Here is a 17,719-nt window from a genome sequence, read left to right as displayed (position 1 = left end):
ACTTACTTGCTTACATTTCCTCCGAGGTCTGCGCTTATGCTTGTAAATAAATTGCCAAGTTTTATAAATTCTGATCATTCATAGCTCCTGTTTGATTAAGACTACAATGTAAAAGCACACCGGACATCGCACAGTAATCTGTGGCAAAGGATAACAGAGTCCAGATCTACGGCCAACCAATTCTTTCTTTCCCTCAGTTTCTTTCTGCATGATACCATTTCCCATATACATTATGAATGGTATTCATTCAGCCAAATTTTACCCTCCTGGAAGTTAACAGCCTAAGAATTAGGCAGCTAGGCTAGGTGAGTTAGTTAATTAGGGGCTTAATGAGGCTGATTTGTACTATTTCTAGGTATCCGATCAGGTAGGTAGATACCTGATATTGTTCACCTTCAAGTGAATATGGGTAGTGGTTTCTTTTTTTCTTTCATTGACTGTAGAGGGAGCCGTGGCAATTTGCTTGAAGTAGATGCTCCCCTTGAAGTTTCCTGATATTTAGGTGAGGCAAGTAGTACCCTTGTCATATAGAAAAAACCCTACAAAATCGACTTCCATCAGGAGAGAGCATAAGTTTAGGTACTGAAGCAAATTACGGGGGGAAAGTAGCTCTGAAGTAGCAAATGACTTGGACGAAATCTCTTGCCGACTGAACTCTTGCCTCGATAGTCTGCAGACCTTCTGGGGCACTGCAGAGCATCGCTAGGTGTATAAAGCTGTTCAAAAGGATTAAACCAAAAACAAAACCCCAAACCAATTGCTTCTTCTCTCTTTTTGTTTCCCGCCCCCGGTTTCCCCGGGGCGACCCAGGAGGAGCGCGGCGAGGGGAGGCGACAAGATGGGGGCGCGGGCGGCGGCGGGGGCGCTCTCCGTGGTGCTGATCCTGGGCTGGGGCCGCCGCGGGGCGCCCTGGCCTGCCCCCCGCCCTGCGCCTGCTACCTCCCCACCGAGGTCCACTGCACCTTTCGGTCCTTAGCAGCCGTGCCGGCAAGGATTTCGAAACATGTGGAAAGAATCAATTTTGGGTTTGTATGGCCGTTCGTAGCAAAGCTTTTCACGTTCTTGGTGCGGAATCCTGGAATGCTTCGCATGCGCGCGGCGTACCGGGATCTCCGCCTGTGCTTTTTAAGTAGAATTGCAGAGGTGGGTGGTTACTTGCAGGCGCCGTGTTTCAAACGGTGCAATTACTGGCATGGAGAAAGTTTCAGTGCATCCCTCACGTTTCAAAGAAAAGTTACTACTATTTTCAAATAAATATTTATATCATGGCGTCAGTTCTTCTTGGAACATGTAGTACATGTAGTCCTTTGTAGTGTATAAAAAACTATATTGAATCAAACCTACTATGGCTTTTCTACTACATGTTGGATTTTATATCTCATGTAGAAAAATCTAGTAGCAGTAAAAATACATGATATAGCCAGGTAGCATGTTAGAGAATAATGAGATAGAGCGTATCTTAAAGCAATACAGTAAAACCAAAGTTATTCCATTGGCTCTGGAGTTTTGGGGGGTTTTTTTGTTTTTGTTTTTGTGGGGTTTTTTTAAGGAACTTACACACAATATAAGCAGACATCAATGTTTTAGGGAGAGATTGCTCAGGTTCCAACTCCCTTTCCTCTACCAGGGTATTGCCAACCCACATCTGTCAGATGGCGAGATGAGAAGGCAGGGACAGGTAGTAGGCTGCATATCACAAAAGTGCTGTGTAGGGTCATTATGTGACATGGCATGGTGCAAGAGTCGCATTCTTTCTTCATCTGCTTGATATCAGAGCTGCCTCACTACCTGGTATGAATTCACCCCGACCACCCCAAGGCCTGTAAGCTGCGATTGATCATGTAATGACTGACAGTATGGACCTTGATTTTTTTTTTTTCTTCTCTGTAATTAAAATGTCTATCCACCAGCACTTTATCCACCTAAAGCCTAATTTTAGTCTCAAAATGCCCTTGTACTCAGGGAATCTGTATCACAGCAATCTGTACTTCCATGCCATTTTTGAGTAAAAAATGCCTCCCTCTCCTCCCATGTTCAAACCCCACACATATTCACAGTCACGTCTCCCCCATACGTCACCATTCTATGGCAAATTTTATCCCTAAATTGCTTTTTAAAGTGGGACGTAGGCTTCTAAGTTATTTAGGTGTTTTGGCTGTTTTTTAATACAAGTACGTTATTTGATACTGCTAGCACAGAAGCTCTTTCCTATTTCTTCACTACAAATGACATTGCCTGAGTTGTGTCCTTCCCCAGGAAGAAACAGTCTTAACTATCTGTTGTTGCATTTCTTTCATTTTGGAAAAGAGGTTTTACCGTATTTCTATTTTAAGATGCTATATATTTAGGAGGTAAAGATTGTTTTCCTAACTGGAAATAATTTAGGAAAATTTCTTATTTAGAGAAGTTCATATTTTTTAGAGGGGTTAAGTTAAAATAAGGAATTTTGATAGGATGAATGTTATAAGCCTAGTAGATCTGTAGTAGGACTAAAAATATCAAAACAATAGTCTAAATTTTTTTGAAAATTGAGAATCTTCAGCTAGATTGCATGGTGAGGATCTAAAAGTATTTCCTCCATATTCAAAGTATTTTAATTTCTCGTTGTCTCTTCCTTTCCTTTCTAGAAAGTGTTAAAAAATAAGAAAAAACTTCAAAATTTTATGCTTAATTTAGAGACTTCATACACAGATTAGCTCATACATTTAATTTTATGCCTACATATGGAAAACCCAAATGTAGAGCTAGGCCGCCAAACTTAAGGCTTCCATATTGGCAAATAAAATCTGATTTATTTGTCCGAAGTGAAATTGAATTGTTTTCAAAAAGTAGATTTTCTGTATTTCTTCTCTAAAAGGAACTTCTAGGCTCAAACTATATAATTGGAAGGTCAATTCCTAGATCTAATGTAATTAGTTGATGTAGCCAATTACATGTTGTAACAGTAAGTGAAGCAGAATGTGGCTTCCTGCTTCTTGTGCTGTTTGGGAGATATCCATTTTTAATGTCCTCTCTCCAAATCTTTATTCATTTATTGTTAGATGTTGTTTTGGCAACAGCGCAGTCTGTCTAGTTTGCCAGGCTCCATAGCATCATTAGTTGGCTACAGGCCATTCATTTATTACCATTTCATAAACTGAGCTGCATGGAAAAACATACTGACAACTATTAGAACTTAAACGCCTATTTATTACTGTTACTCCTAAATTATGGCTAAAGTGCCACAAATGGAGTTAAAAGAAATCTTAATGTAAACATGAACTAAGTATACTTGGCCTTGTAAAAATGTTTCAGTAACTTCTGGCCCTTTGACAGTGCATTAAGATCCCTCCAATTTTTCCTGAAAGTTAGGTTATACTAATTTTACATTTGCAGTCCATGACAGTCAGTGCATAAAATGTAACTGCTCATGTGATTTTTTCCAGGTTTAACAGTATACAGTCTATATACGAAAACTCCTTTGCAGGACTTACAAAATTGGAATTGCTCATGATACACGGAAACGACATTCAGAATATACCTGATGGTGCTTTGAAAGATCTCGTGTCTCTACAGGTAATGCTCAGGTCTTCCTAAATTTCATAAATCCTAACTTCCATTAATAACAGAAGACAAAAAAGAAGCAGATTAAGGTACCATTTTCCCCCCAAATATATTGGAAATCTGATAATTATGTCTATGTCATACTTGATAATGCCAACTAATACTCAGTTGTATATTCCCTGTTTGACCAGGGGTGCAAAGGATATTTGAATGTGGGAGGAAAACTTCTGCATGCTTGCTATTCTATTTGGATTTAGATCAAAACCAAAAATTAATCTCTTTTATTCTTTTTTTTTTTTTCAGGTTTTCAAAATCAGTTACAATAAATTGAAGGTCATAACTGGCCAAACCCTCCAAGGACTTTCAAGCTTAATGAGACTGCACATGGACCACAACAGAATTGAGTTTATTCATCCAAACGCTTTTAATGGATTAACTTCTCTGAGACTGGTCCACTTAGAAGGAAATTTGCTCCAGCAGCTTCACCCCAACACCTTTTCAACTTTTATGGTCCTTGATTATTTCAAACTGTCAACAGTAAGACATCTCTACCTGTCTGAAAATGCTCTTAGGACCTTGCCTGCAGGGATGTTTCAAGGCATGCCACTGCTGGAAAACCTTTACCTTCATGGGAATCCATGGGCCTGTGACTGCAGTTTACAGTGGTTCCTCGAATGGAATGAAGCTTCTGGAGGTAAGAGCAAAAATACCAATGCTTCTTCAACTCATCATGTTAGATTTTTTTTTTCCTGTTCTGCATATGGATGGTTTTCCTATTTCCTGAGTATTGTTACTTACATGATGTCTATGTACACTATTATGTTCCATTACCATTGTGTAAACACATGTATTTAAAAAGCAGTGTAAAGAGGAAGCAATTGTATGTCACTAGCTAAAAATCTGTATTTGACAACAAAGGAATTAGCCGTTACATTCAAGATGCAAAAAGCAACACTAAAGTTTATAACTGGAAGGAGGAGATAGGTTCCAACCTGTTAGTGTGTTCCTTTGTACAGCAGTACACCTAAAGGCTGGCAATTGTCCTCAACCAACAAAGCTAGTAACTATGTTCTCTCATGGAAGGTGAGAATATTGGATTTGAACTTGTTTGGCTAAGGAAGGAAAGGAAATCAACTTTCCAAATTCCTGGATGAGTATTTGATGCTATTAACATTAAGGCTGTTACATAATATTTGTGCATCCTTCATGTCTATTTGTCTTTCTTCATTGAACACAACTTCCTTTTATGATGGAGCAAATATACTTTAAGTATTTTCAGAGAATACCTACAGTCCTGCAATTTTTTTCCTAGAATAACTCTTCTATCTTTGTTCAGGCTTAGATGTGAGACAAATATCACAGTGCTTAGGCTGGAACAATTCTAGCCATGTGCAGAAGCAGAATAATAAAAGCAAATTGAAAAAAAGCCAAAATACTTTTATAACACATCTATATTGGGAATACACTAAATGAGGGGAGTTTTGAATGTCAGTTTTCAGTTTGGGCATCGCAATTCACCAATGCCCCATCTCAGGTAGCTAAGTGCTTACTATAGTAGGCCAGAGGGACTGGTGTTACACCAGAGCTGCTGCTAAAATAGTAAGAGGGATGTTTATTTGCAACTGAAGATGTCTCAAATGAGTGCTGGAGTCACAAGGTTTATATATAATGATTTGGAGCATGTATGGTGGATGATGGTGGGTCTTGACATCTTGGAATATGTAATTCATCACAGTTTTGCACTTAGCTACAGGACAATACTTTTAAGAGTGTGTGATACTTCAACGTGTAATGTAAGTGTTCCTGATTGAACTGATATTTGAGGCATCTAACGTTGATAGTATATTTCACTAACTTACATTTTAATATTCTTATATACTCTCCTTGGTCCAAATGAGTATGTGTATTAAGTGTACTTAAATTGCACTGTAAGTTATAACGAGGAAATGTTAGATGAACTTTCTTTTCTTGCACAGTGTTGGCTTGTTAGCATTTTTATTCAATTAGATGCCCTTTTTACACTGCAAAAGTAGTGATTATTGGAAAGACAAAAGAATTTATCAATACCATTTTCATGTATGACAGATTTTGTATCTTTATATAACTATAACATTAACTTCTTTGCGAATTGTGTCCAGATGGAGTTATAAAAGTGCTGTTTCATAGATCACATTGAAGTTCTTCAGACCAGTGTGGCCACTGCCAAGTTGACTGTGGGCCAGTTCTGTCATGAAGCATGCTTCCCTTATCTTTGAAACATCATATTTGAATCTGCAAGTGATAGACTGGTTCAGTTAAATATTCCATTTGTAAGAACGTCTCAAGAAAATTGATTTGTCAGAGTGGCAAAGCATATATTTTTCAATAAAAAATGGTATGAATTCTGCCACTCTTTTCCCCTTCTCCTAGCATTTTGCCTTATAACCCACCTGTGTATTGTTCATCCATTCAAAGATCCCTCATTCCTCAAGAGTAGAATAACTGGAATACATTTCATTTACAATGTGTTTCCAAACTAAGTATGTAAGGTGAAATTTGACAGTCTAGTGAGCAGAACAATGTAATAAATGTGACCTATTTTGCAGAAAAAAGTCTTTCTGGCATTGATTGAAAAGAGGAGTCAAGGCTATCATTTCCTCATTTAGTGCTCCTTCTCTGTTTTAGTTTTTATTTTATCATTACAGGGTTTACAGTTATTTCAGAGACCAGGGAAGAAGTGGCACTTTCTTTTTTTTTTGCTGCTGATGAATGGCTTGTAAGTGCAGGAACTAGTTAGCAGATTTTTGTACCTACAGTAGAATGTTTTGTGCATTGCCAGTATTGTTGTTAATGAGCAGAGAAAAAGAAAAAGCTTCCTGGATTATTCAATAAGGAATTGAATTTGTCAGGTAAATGTTTGTCAGCATTTGTCAGGTAAATGTTGCATTTTTGAAAGCTGAGAGGACCCAGTCCTCTTCATGTTAGATCCACAAGTTAGATGTGCAGGCTGTCACTGTACAGATGCAGACTTTTTGACATGGAATAGGTTTTTACTCACTTATAAAATGTTGCTCTGAACACTTCAGTTTCTAGACATTTTATTCAGAGACAGTGAATCTCATTTTCAGAAGGATGGGGTATTCAATCCTCTCATTAAAGTCAGAAGAAATTGTGGTCAATTTGAGAATCGGGCACCCATTCAACTGTGAAAACAAAGAGGTGCCATTTAAAAAGCCTTGCCTTATGTGTCATGTGCCATAATATGTTCCTCATGCGGTCCATTTCGTGCTTCTGAGAGTTCTCTAACTTCAGAACAGATTTCTTCAGCTTACCTATCTTTAGTTTTGCCCCTTTTTTTTTCTTTCTTTTTTTTTTTTTTTCTTGCAGGTGTTCTAAAATGCAAAAAGGACAAAGCCTATGAAGGGGGACAGCTCTGTCCTAAGTGCAACAGCCCAAAACAGCTGCAGAAAGAAGATATTCAAAACTTGAAAGATATTTCCTGTAGGAAACCTGTCATTCAGTCCTCACTGAGGCAGAATAGCAGCACTGAAGATGAAGAAGATGGTGACGGTTATGAACTCCCTCTGGAAGAGCTTCAGTCCTCTCCATGGAACATTACTCTAAATATGACTGATGAGCATGGCAATGTAGTCCACCTGAACTGTGAAATCAAAAAACCAACAGGCTCTACCAAAATTCAGTGGAATCAAATCCAGACTCAGGAGATTGATATAAATGCTACAATTTCACTGGATTTTGAATGTCCAATGAATCGAGAAAACTATGAAAAACTGTGGAAGCTTATAGCTTATTACAGTGAAGTTCCTGTCAAATTAGAGAGGGAAATTATGCTCAGCAAAGAGCCTAAAATAAGCTATCGGTACAGGCAAGGCTCAGATTATGATGCTCTTTACTACACAGGTGTAAAAGCTCAAATACTGTCTGAGCCTTCCTGGGTGATGCAACCTCTTATAAATATCCAATTAAACAGGCGCCAGAGTACAGGGAAAAAAGTAGTGCTATCTTTTTTTACTGTGTTTTCTCAGACTATTCGTACCAGCAGGCAGCAAAGAAACTGGGTAATGATAGAGCAAAACCAGAACCCAAGGACAGCTCAGGCTGTGGTGGAAGGGTCAGAGTGTCAGCTGAGCTGCAATGTGAAAGCCTCTGAGATCCCCTCCATTCAGTGGCTCTTTCCAGATGGGACTAAACTGCAGGCACCATTTAATCAGAAAGACAGCAGGTTTTCCATTCTCAGTAGTGGTCAGCTAACAATCAAATCAGTGAGTTACACTGATGGTGGTTTGTACCACTGTGTTGCTCAAGTGAGAGATGATGTGGACATTATGGCTTACAGACTTCTAGTGCAACCTCAAGCTATTCAGCTAGCTGATTCAGATGTAGTGAGAGTTGAAAAAAATGTTGGAGATCCAATAGTTTTGCCATGCAATGCAGTTGCCATCCCAGAGCCACAGCTGAGCTGGATTCTTCCAAACAGCCAGGTACTTAATGATTTATCGAACTCTTCAAAAGGGTATGTGTTGGACAATGGTACTTTGCTTATTCCAAAAAGCCATGTCAGTGATAGTGGCCATTACAGATGTGTGGCTGTCAACCAGCAAGGATCAGATCAGTTTGTGGTAAGGGTGACAGTAAATAAAATGGTGTCTGACAGGTCATTTAAAAGGATAAAGCTAAAAAAGCGCCCAGGCTCAAAAAGTTCGTCAAAAACAAGAGGGCGGGTCATATACGATGGAGAGGGATCAGGGGCAGGAGGGGTGGATGAGTTCCCACGAAGAAAGAACTGCCTGAAAGACCGGGAAATATCCTTTAAACAAAAAACTGACCAGGTGCCAGAGGCTCAAATTAAAAAGGGGAAGAAAGGCAGAAAGAAAATGAAAATCTGGAAAAGTACTGACAGAACCCAAGACAGCAATGTTGCTGAAGGCCGGAGAGTATTTGAATCTCGAAGAAGAATTAATACGGCAAGCAAGCAGATTAATCCGCAGCATTGGGCTGACATTTTGGCAAAGGTCCGTGGGAAGAACCTTCCTAGAACAACAACAGCTACAGCTGTTTCTTTAACAACTGCACTGCCATCAGTCATGCAGGAAACTACTCCAGTTCCTCATCCAGTAGCCAGCCCTCCACCTTCAGAGGCAGCAGCTGATGTGGTAGATTCCTCTGCTGATGCATCACCCGTGGGTGAAGATGAGCCATTCTCAGTCACCATTTCCCACAACACTAAAGCATTTTCAGTCCAGTCCATATTAACAAGGTCTGAAACTGAACCCTTCTCCAACCACAGGGCTTTAGAAACACCGTCAAGTATATACTCTGTAGAAATCCCTGTATCAGGTCTGTATTTGGCTCATGTGTCTACAACTGTGCACCCCGAAGGCCAGCACCGTCTTGATGTCAGGACTGATGATTCAGTTGTAGTCAAAAATATCCATGCTCCCACTGAAGAACCTCAAACCAGACAAATTGTAACAAACTTTCCTAATATTCAGAGCAGTTCATTCACAGCGGAAAATGTAGATAGAACTGTACCTTCTGCATCAGAGGAAAATTCTGCTTTTGCTGAGCTACCACTTGATGCCACTGTCCTAGCAGAATCTCAGAGTGTGGATCTTCATAGTGTCTTAGAGACAAGCGTGAAGTTAAATGAAGTGGACCCAACAAGTGTTGACACCATGAATTTAACACCTTCTCAGCTGGATGAGATCATCCCAACAGATTCTGTAGGTGCTACTACCATTTCTTCATCTGTTTCTCCATTTGTTACAGAAAAGAGCAATAACTTGATACACCAACACAAAGAAATATCCACAGGTCAGACAAAAATGGCAGACTTAAGTACAAGTTTTCCAGCTGTCACACCCATCAGGGTTCAGAGCAAGGAAGAACCTGAGATCCCCAGGAATACAGTGACTCAAGAAAGCATGTCTAGCAGTTATGCAGAGAGTTTTCAGGGAGAACATAGAAACCTGGCTACTCCAAAACCAGATCCCACATACATTTTGCCAAGTACTAACGCTCTTCATAAAACAGCAGACGGGATAAAAACTGCTTCTTCCATCAGTAGATTGACCACTGTGGCCACAACAACAACTCCCTATAGAAAGACCATGCCTTCACTTGTTACTCAGCATGCTAGAAAGAGGCCTTATGGGAGAAGGAGATTGAGGCCAAACAGAATCCGACAAAGACCAAAGCCTGCTCCCCGTGTTAGTTTAACCACACCTGGAGTTGAAGCTGTGACCAAAACTTCTTCTGCCACTCTTGAAAGTCCTGATCTTAAAACCAATGTCAAAATACAGGCCAAGGAAGAGGAGCATATGGAATCCACTCCTTCGTTAGTCACCAATCCAGTTGTCTTAGAAAAAATTACCAAAATCAGAGAGGTGGTCACAACTTCCCTCTTTAAGCCTACTGCTTCTCCACCTGAGGCAAAACACGTGACACTCTCTACTGCTCCTGAAACCTTGGCACTTCCAGTGACTGCACCTATCACGATTTTATCATCATATGTTGTACATGACGCAGTTCCCACAAAAGAGTCAAGTGCACCTCTGAAACCAGAGCAAAGTGAAGTGCCAACATACCACTCATTAGACAATATATCTGAGGAGAAGGGCATTACAGCAGATTCTAAAACTACACATAGTAAGGCAGAACAACCAAGCACAACTTCTCCTGAGCATATGAACAGCTTGATACTATCTGCAAAACCGGAATCTCAGGAAGACCCTATCCTATTTGACTCAGAAGCTGTGGTTAATGAAACAACCACTGGAACGTTCCAGCTGATATATCCCACTGCGACTGACTTAAGTATTCCTGTTGGCACAGTGGAAGTTTTTAAGGACATCTCAGTTTCAAAGGAGCTATGGAAGCCCACAGTATCTTTAGAAACACCAGCAATAACTGAGCCACCTCGGCAACGTGAGATGATTACTTTGCCCTCCTCCTTCAGCACAACAGAAACTCAGACTTTTTCACTTAGAGAAACAAAGAAATCTGCTGCTTCTCAGCCTGGGATAAAGCCATCTTCTTTGGATGAAAAGGAAGCTATGTCACATGTATTTCATCATGATCCCACTTTGCGGACAACTGAAAAGCCTCTGACTACATCCACTGCCTTTATTCCGTTTATAAAACCTGCCACTCTTCGCCCTTCCATTTCAAGCACTTCACATCCTTCTCTTCATTACACCACCAAGGAAAGTAATGCTTTCAATCAAGAAAGGTTTCCAGAAGCAAAACAAGTTGAAGCAGACGGTGACAAAATGGTGGTGAGCTCAGGACGGAATGTACACCCTACTCCTTCCTCTAGCCAAAACAGGATTAGCATACAGTCAAAAGAGGAGCAATTCAAAGAGACATATAGTAGCAAGTCAAACAACAGTTTAGTGCTAAATCCAAATCTTCCCTATCCACCCGCTGGAATGATACCAAGCCTAAACCAAAGACTGTCTGTGGTGCCTCCAAAGCATGTTCCAGTAAGAGGCACAGTGAAGCCTCCATATATTGTGACACAAGGTCCATTTCGCTATTTTATAACACACCAGCCTCTTCACTACACAAACAAACCAGAGATAACAGCATATGCAGCACATACCATGCAGGACAAAAAATCTTTCACGTCTCAGAGAGAAACAACTACCCCAACACAAGCCTCTCCATTTCACAAAACAAATCCATTTGCTGCAAGCAAGTTTGGTAATCAGGGTCAGAACAGATACAATATTAATTCAAGATTTTTTGGCAATAACTATGTTCCAGATAACAGAGGTACAGCAGGGAGACTACCAAATCAAGGGAACCCCTATTATCACAGTCCCAGAATGCCATTCCTTTTCAACAGAACAAGGATATTCCCTCACTTAAGTATGCATCCTAAACCAGTGGTTCCTAGTCAACTAGTCCCAAAGGACATAAACGAGAAGAAGGTTGTCCCGGTCTCCCCTACTAGGATTACAGTGCAGAAAGCTACAGCTATTCCAGTGCCTCCAGTGCCACGCACCACAGCCACCACATCACCACTACCAGCGATTTTGAAGATTACCCCTCCAGCCTTTCTCTCTCAGCGCACAAAACCACAGATATCCACTACAGTTCATCCTTTTAAAAATGTCCATCATCGTCATCAAAAAGTTCCATCTGTGCCTTATGTGGGAGGCATTATGCCACACAATTCGACTGTAATTCAATCTTCCACTAATTTCAGGATACATGGAGAAAGACCTAAAATTATCACAAAAGGGTCTCAGAGCATATCCATCCTTGCTGAAACAGATGCTTTTATCCCTTGTGATGCAGTAGGGGAACCCAAGCCTTTTATTACTTGGACAAAAGTCTCTACAGGTAAGACATAGAAAAATGTGTTCTTCCACACAATTTTTAAAAGGTACAAATACTTGGGTTGTTGCATAGAAATGCAACATGATTGCAGGAATAGTCCAAAACACTGAAGGATTTCTGTCCCTTTTAATTATAGATAAAAGTGCAACTAATTGCAACTACAGGTAAAAATAACTTCGCAGTATTTCCTGTAGTAAAAGAAAACCTCTACCATTTAATGAGTTTACTTTTTGAAGGGGGAATAGCAGCCATCTCTGGTTACTTGCAGCAGTTAGAATTTATGATGACAACACTTGTGAGTATGGGTTTGTTAACATTGCTGCCTTAAATTGATGTGTGTGTCATCTCCATAAGCAAAAGGAAAAGAGAAATTACATAAAGATTTAAGAGGAATCCTAAAGCATAAAGCCCTTAAAAGTTCCCATACTGTACAGGTTTGCAAGCTAGCATGGTTAGTTCTGCAATAGAAACAAAGGCCAATTTGAGCTATGGAGAATGTCAGAAGATATCTTGTGATCCATCTGAAGTTGTAGCTGGTGTTAAATAAATCTAAAATCTTCCATAAGGCTTTTTCAATGCAGTGATGTATGTCTTGAAAACAACTCCTTTGACTTTCCATTTCTTTCTTTCCTCTCACCTTCCCAGGAGCTCTAATGACAGCCAACACCAGGTTACAAAGGTTTGAAGTCTGGAAAAATGGTACCCTCCTTATCCGAAACGTTCAGCTTCAGGATCGTGGACAGTATTTGTGCACAGCTCAGAACCTGCATGGCATAGATAAAATGATCATTGTGCTCACAGTCGTAGCCTACCAGCCCAAAATTTTACTTTCCCGCTATCAAGATGTCACAGTCTATTTTGGAGAGACCATAGCGATGGAATGTCAGGCTAGTGGGACTCCAAGCCCACATATTTCATGGATTTTCCCAGATAGGAAGATTTTGCAGACAGTCACCACCACAGAAAGCAGGATAATGCTTCATGAAAATCGAACCTTGTCTATCAAGCAAGCAACTTTTTCAGACCGAGGAGTTTACAAATGTGTGGCAAGCAATGCCGCAGGAGCTGACAGCATTGCAGTGAGGCTGCACATTGCAGCCTTACCCCCCATCATCCAGCAGGATAAGCAAGAGAACATTTCCTTACCCCTTGGTAGCAGTATTAACATCCACTGCACTGCCAAGGCAGCACCTTCTCCCAGCATCCGCTGGGTGGTCTTTGATGGCACGCAAATCCGACCTTCTCAGTTTGTCAATGGGAATTTATTTGTTTTTCCCAATGGAACTCTTTATATTCGCAATGTCTCCCCCAAGGACAGTGGGATCTACGAGTGCATTGCTGCTAACATGGTGGGAGCTGCCAGGAGAACAATACAACTCCATGTGAAGAAGCATGCCTCTAATGCTAAGATCACTGGGAGCTCTCCTCAGAGGACAGATGTAACATACGGCAGCATCCTGCATTTGGACTGTAGTGCTTCTGGTGACCCCTGGCCTCGGATATTATGGAGGTTGCCTTCTAAAAGGATGATTGATTCCCTGCACAGGTAAATTATTATTCGAGGTGTCACAGCTAAATTATGGTTTAGATGAACTTAGAGAAAAGACCATTCATATCTGTACAAGTTTCATTCTTGAATTCTGTGAGTTTTGAATGAGGGCCTCACTCCTTAAGGAAGAATTTGAAATTATATCAAAAGATAGCCAAGTCATAACTTAGCATAATTTTCTTGAAAACAATAGTACTCTTGAAAAGTCTTGAAACAAATGTTTAGGATAAGCTGTCGCTATTTGTCTTTTGCAGCCACTTGTAAATGTAGTAAAAAATCCAATGGCAAAAGTTAAGATACACAACTTGTGTACTGCTTGTTCCAATGTGCTTAGTCTGCATAGAGTTGCATAGGTGTCTGCTTTTCCCCAGGAGAAATGGGATCACTGAATTTTGTTTATCTGTTTTACAAATCATTATACACAGTAAATACAGGGCAAAGAAATCATATTACAATTATTTAAGTAAGCATTGTGTCAATAAATGTTACCTTGCAAGAAGGTCTGTGCAAACCTAGTTGCATGTAAATGCCTAAAACAGTAGCTTCTCCAATGTTCACAATATCAGGTAAAATATCACTTCTCCAAATGTGCAATAACTGTTGTAAGACTTCACTGAAAACAGTTTCTGCTCTATCAATTATTCATTACTCACTCTTTGAGCACTATAGACAGATGAGAAATGTACTGAAATTAAAATGAACAATTGTCAACAACTTTCTTAAGAGCTGAACGTAAGTATTATTTTTTTTCATCATTGGCGAAAAGCATATTTAGGTATGAATAGCTGGGCAAAAGCCATGCATGTTCCTGCAATACTCCTCTAAAAATTGCTGCCAGCCCTGAGGGAAGAAACCCTCGTGGCTGCACAGCAAGGAGCTAATCGTCACACACAGCTCCATTTCAAATTTATAGCAATAGCACCTTATAGCAATAGCAACAAAATACTAGGGTTTTTCCATTTTTCCTCATGATCTTTATGTGGGCTGTTTTTCAAATACAGGAGATCTTTGGGCAGAAAACTGACACTCCTGAGAAAATTAGTTTTGACCCAAATATACCAATTCCATAGTGAAGTGCAAAGGAATAATAGCTTTTTAGCACATTGAAAATCTTTGTTTTCCATATTTCAAAGCTTAGCAATATTTTGCTTCTTTGTGATTGTTCAAAAGTTTAAAATGTTATACCTGATGCCAAAGGAAGTTGCTCATCTTGATTTGCTTTTAGCTGAGGACCCAGGTGCCAGTCTCCATAGTTACAGTCCATATAGGTTTGTGTTGAGTGTATTTGAATGTTACAGAATACTGTACATGCAGTCAGAAGAGTCAAAAATACCATCATTTGGTATTTAATGGTTATTTAATGGTCAAAACCACCATTAAAGTAATTGAATGGAACACAGTAGAATTGCTTGGTTACAAGTGAATAGAATTATTTTTTTTTTCCATTTGCTTTTTAGTGGTGAATATCTTGGACACTTCAGGCCACCGAATTATCTAAAAATAGCAATGGTCCTCTCCTTTTTTTCAGTATTGTGGAGTTCATGGGGCTTTCACCCAGGTTTCACTCAATAATTAATACCTAAAATGTGATTTTGCAGCTCATGTTCTGTTCTTTTTTCTTTCCTTACAGTAGCTTGGAGACTAGAATCAAGGTATTCAGCAATGGGACTTTGGTTGTCCATTCAGTTACAGATAAAGATGCAGGAGACTATTTGTGTGTGGCCCGCAATAAGATTGGAGATGACTACGTGGTCCTCAAGGTGAATGTGATGATGAAACCAGCAAAAATAGAACATAAGAATGAGAATAACCACAAGGTCAAGTACGGAGGCGACCTGAAAGTTGACTGTGTAGCCACAGGTCTGCCAAATCCTGAGATCTCCTGGGGTCTCCCAGATGGCAGCATGATCAATACCTTCATGCAGTCAGATGACAGTGGCAGCCGGACAAAGCGATATGTGGTCTTCAATAATGGAACCCTGTATTTCAATGACGTTGGACTGAGAGAGGAAGGGGACTACACCTGCTATGCTGAGAACCAGATTGGGAAGGATGAGATGAAAGTGCGGGTCAAAGTAGTGGCCGAGCCTGCAACGATCAGGAACAAAACATACGTCATTATTAATGTACCCTATGGTGATGTTGTCACAGTAGCATGTGAAGCCAAAGGAGAACCCACTCCCAAAGTGACCTGGCTCTCCCCAACCAACAGGCCCATTCCTGCCCTATCTGACAAATACCAGGTATATAGGGATGGCACCCTCCTCATCCAAAAGGCCCAAAGATCTGACAGTGGTAACTATACTTGTGTAGTGCGGAACAGTGCTGGAGAAGATCGGAAAATTGTCTGGATCCACGTTAACGTTCAGCCTCCCAGAATCAATGGTCATCTCAGTGCAATAACATCTGTGAGGGAGACAGCCATCAGGGACAGCCGGAAACTTATTGACTGCAAAGCTGAAGGCATCCCTGCTCCACGGGTCTTATGGGCTTTTCCAGAAGGAGTAATCCTGCCAGCTCCCTACTATGGGAACAGGATCACTGTGCATCGCAATGGTACTTTGGACATCAAAGAGGTGAGGCAGACAGATGCAGTGCAGCTCATATGCATCGGACGGAACGAAGGAGGGGAAGCAAGACTGATTGTGCAGCTCCTCATCACAGACCATTTGGAGAAACCCTCCTTCAGAGACCCTGTCAATGAAAGGATCACTGCCATTGCGGGGCACAGCATCAATCTGAACTGCTCGGTCCAGGGGAACCCCAAGCCCAGCACAAGCTGGATCCTTCCCAACGGCACTGAAGTGCTGAGTGGCAGCCGTCTGCACAGATTTTACCATAAGAGGGATGGGATCTTACACATCAGCAGCCTCTCTGCTGGGGATGCTGGGACTTACCGCTGTACAGCCAGAAACCCCAGAGGTTATGTGGAACGGGTAGTCTTCCTGAAGGTGGGACTCAGGCCAGAAATCAGCAACCAGTACAACAACCTGGTGAGCATCATCAATGGAGAAACTCTGCAGCTCCATTGCATCACCCAGCCAAACCAGCGGGCGCAGATCTCCTGGACGCTGCCCAATGGGATGGTCCTGGATGCCCCCCAGGCTGTGGGTCGCTTCTCTCTGCTGGAGAATGGCTCACTGACGGTGCGTGAGGCTTCTGTATTTGACAGGGGCACTTACCTGTGCAAGGTGTCCACGGAGTATGGCACTTCTGTTATGAATGTGCCTGTCATCGTGATAGCCTATCCTCCCCGGATCACCAGTGAGCCAGCACCTGTCATCTATGCCAGGCCTGGAAATTCAGTAAAACTGAACTGCATGGCCATTGGGATTCCTAAAGCAGAAATAACATGGGAGCTTCCAGACAAATCACATCTGACAACAGGAGCTCAATCCCGTCTGTATGGAAACAAATTTCTCCACCCTCAGGGGTCATTAGTCATCCAGCAGCCTACTCAAAGGGATGCAGGCTTCTATAAATGCACTGCTAAAAATATACTAGGCAGTGATTCGAAAACAACCTACATACACATATTCTAACACTAAAACAAATGCCTTTGGCTGGATAATAGTGTTCAAGTCACTGCCAAGCAAGTGCAACAAGGAAAGTACTGCTTGCAACAAAGCCAGGAAGGCTGAGGGCAGGAAAAAAAAAAAAAAAAAGAATTAATCCTATTTTCATGCAAAGCGCATTGCTTTTGTACTTAGTATGGTAGTATGTCCCTGCAATAAAAGGAGGCAGTAGACATACTGAAATTGAGGAGACTAACATGTTGGAAAAGGTCTTTAAATTGTTAAGACAGTGTAGTGTGGTTTTTCATGCTATCCAATAGCATCTGAGACCTGAAGTACTCTACTCTTGTCAGTAGTCCAAAGCTATTCCTTGTTTTAACAAGCACCTTAAAAGTACCAAAGAATTCATTAACTGTTAATAAATGAGCTGCAGTGATAGAAGTGCTTTAGTAAAACATAATTTTCTTTATACCCTGCAGCGCTTTTACATAATCTAGCCTTATAGAATATGATTACTAACCTTTCTGTTCATTCTTCTATCAGCTCTTCAAAATCAAAGACTAACTTAGCAAATAAGAGTGGTCTATTTTAATAAAAATACATGCAGACATATTAACATATGAACAAACCTTTTCCAGCTACTAAGGATGCTACAGTCAAATCATTCTTTATATATTTTATATATATTTTTAAATCAGACTATGAGACTAGAAAGAGTAACAATGAACATGGTCTCATTTTATAAATTATTGGTCTTTACAAGACT

General features: G+C 40.6%; 1 protein-coding gene across 1 annotated transcript; it reads left to right on the top strand.

The window, feature by feature from the left end:
* The first annotated feature begins 802 nt into the window (after positions 1–802).
* Positions 803–16,980, top strand: MXRA5 (matrix remodeling associated 5). Its single transcript, XM_009640141.2, is given in 7 exon segments — positions 803–893; positions 896–1,025; positions 3,426–3,555; positions 3,847–4,237; positions 6,910–11,892; positions 12,535–13,435; positions 15,069–16,980. Coding segments are annotated over 7 exon segments (8,502 nt in total). The 5' UTR covers positions 803–838.
* Positions 16,981–17,719: the final 739 nt, after the last annotated feature.

This window comes from Egretta garzetta, unplaced genomic scaffold (assembly GCF_000687185.1).
Source record: "Egretta garzetta isolate BGI_Z169 unplaced genomic scaffold, ASM68718v1 scaffold125, whole genome shotgun sequence".
Classification (NCBI taxonomy): Eukaryota; Metazoa; Chordata; class Aves; order Pelecaniformes; family Ardeidae; genus Egretta; species Egretta garzetta.
This window is presented reverse-complemented; position numbering and strand designations above follow the sequence as displayed.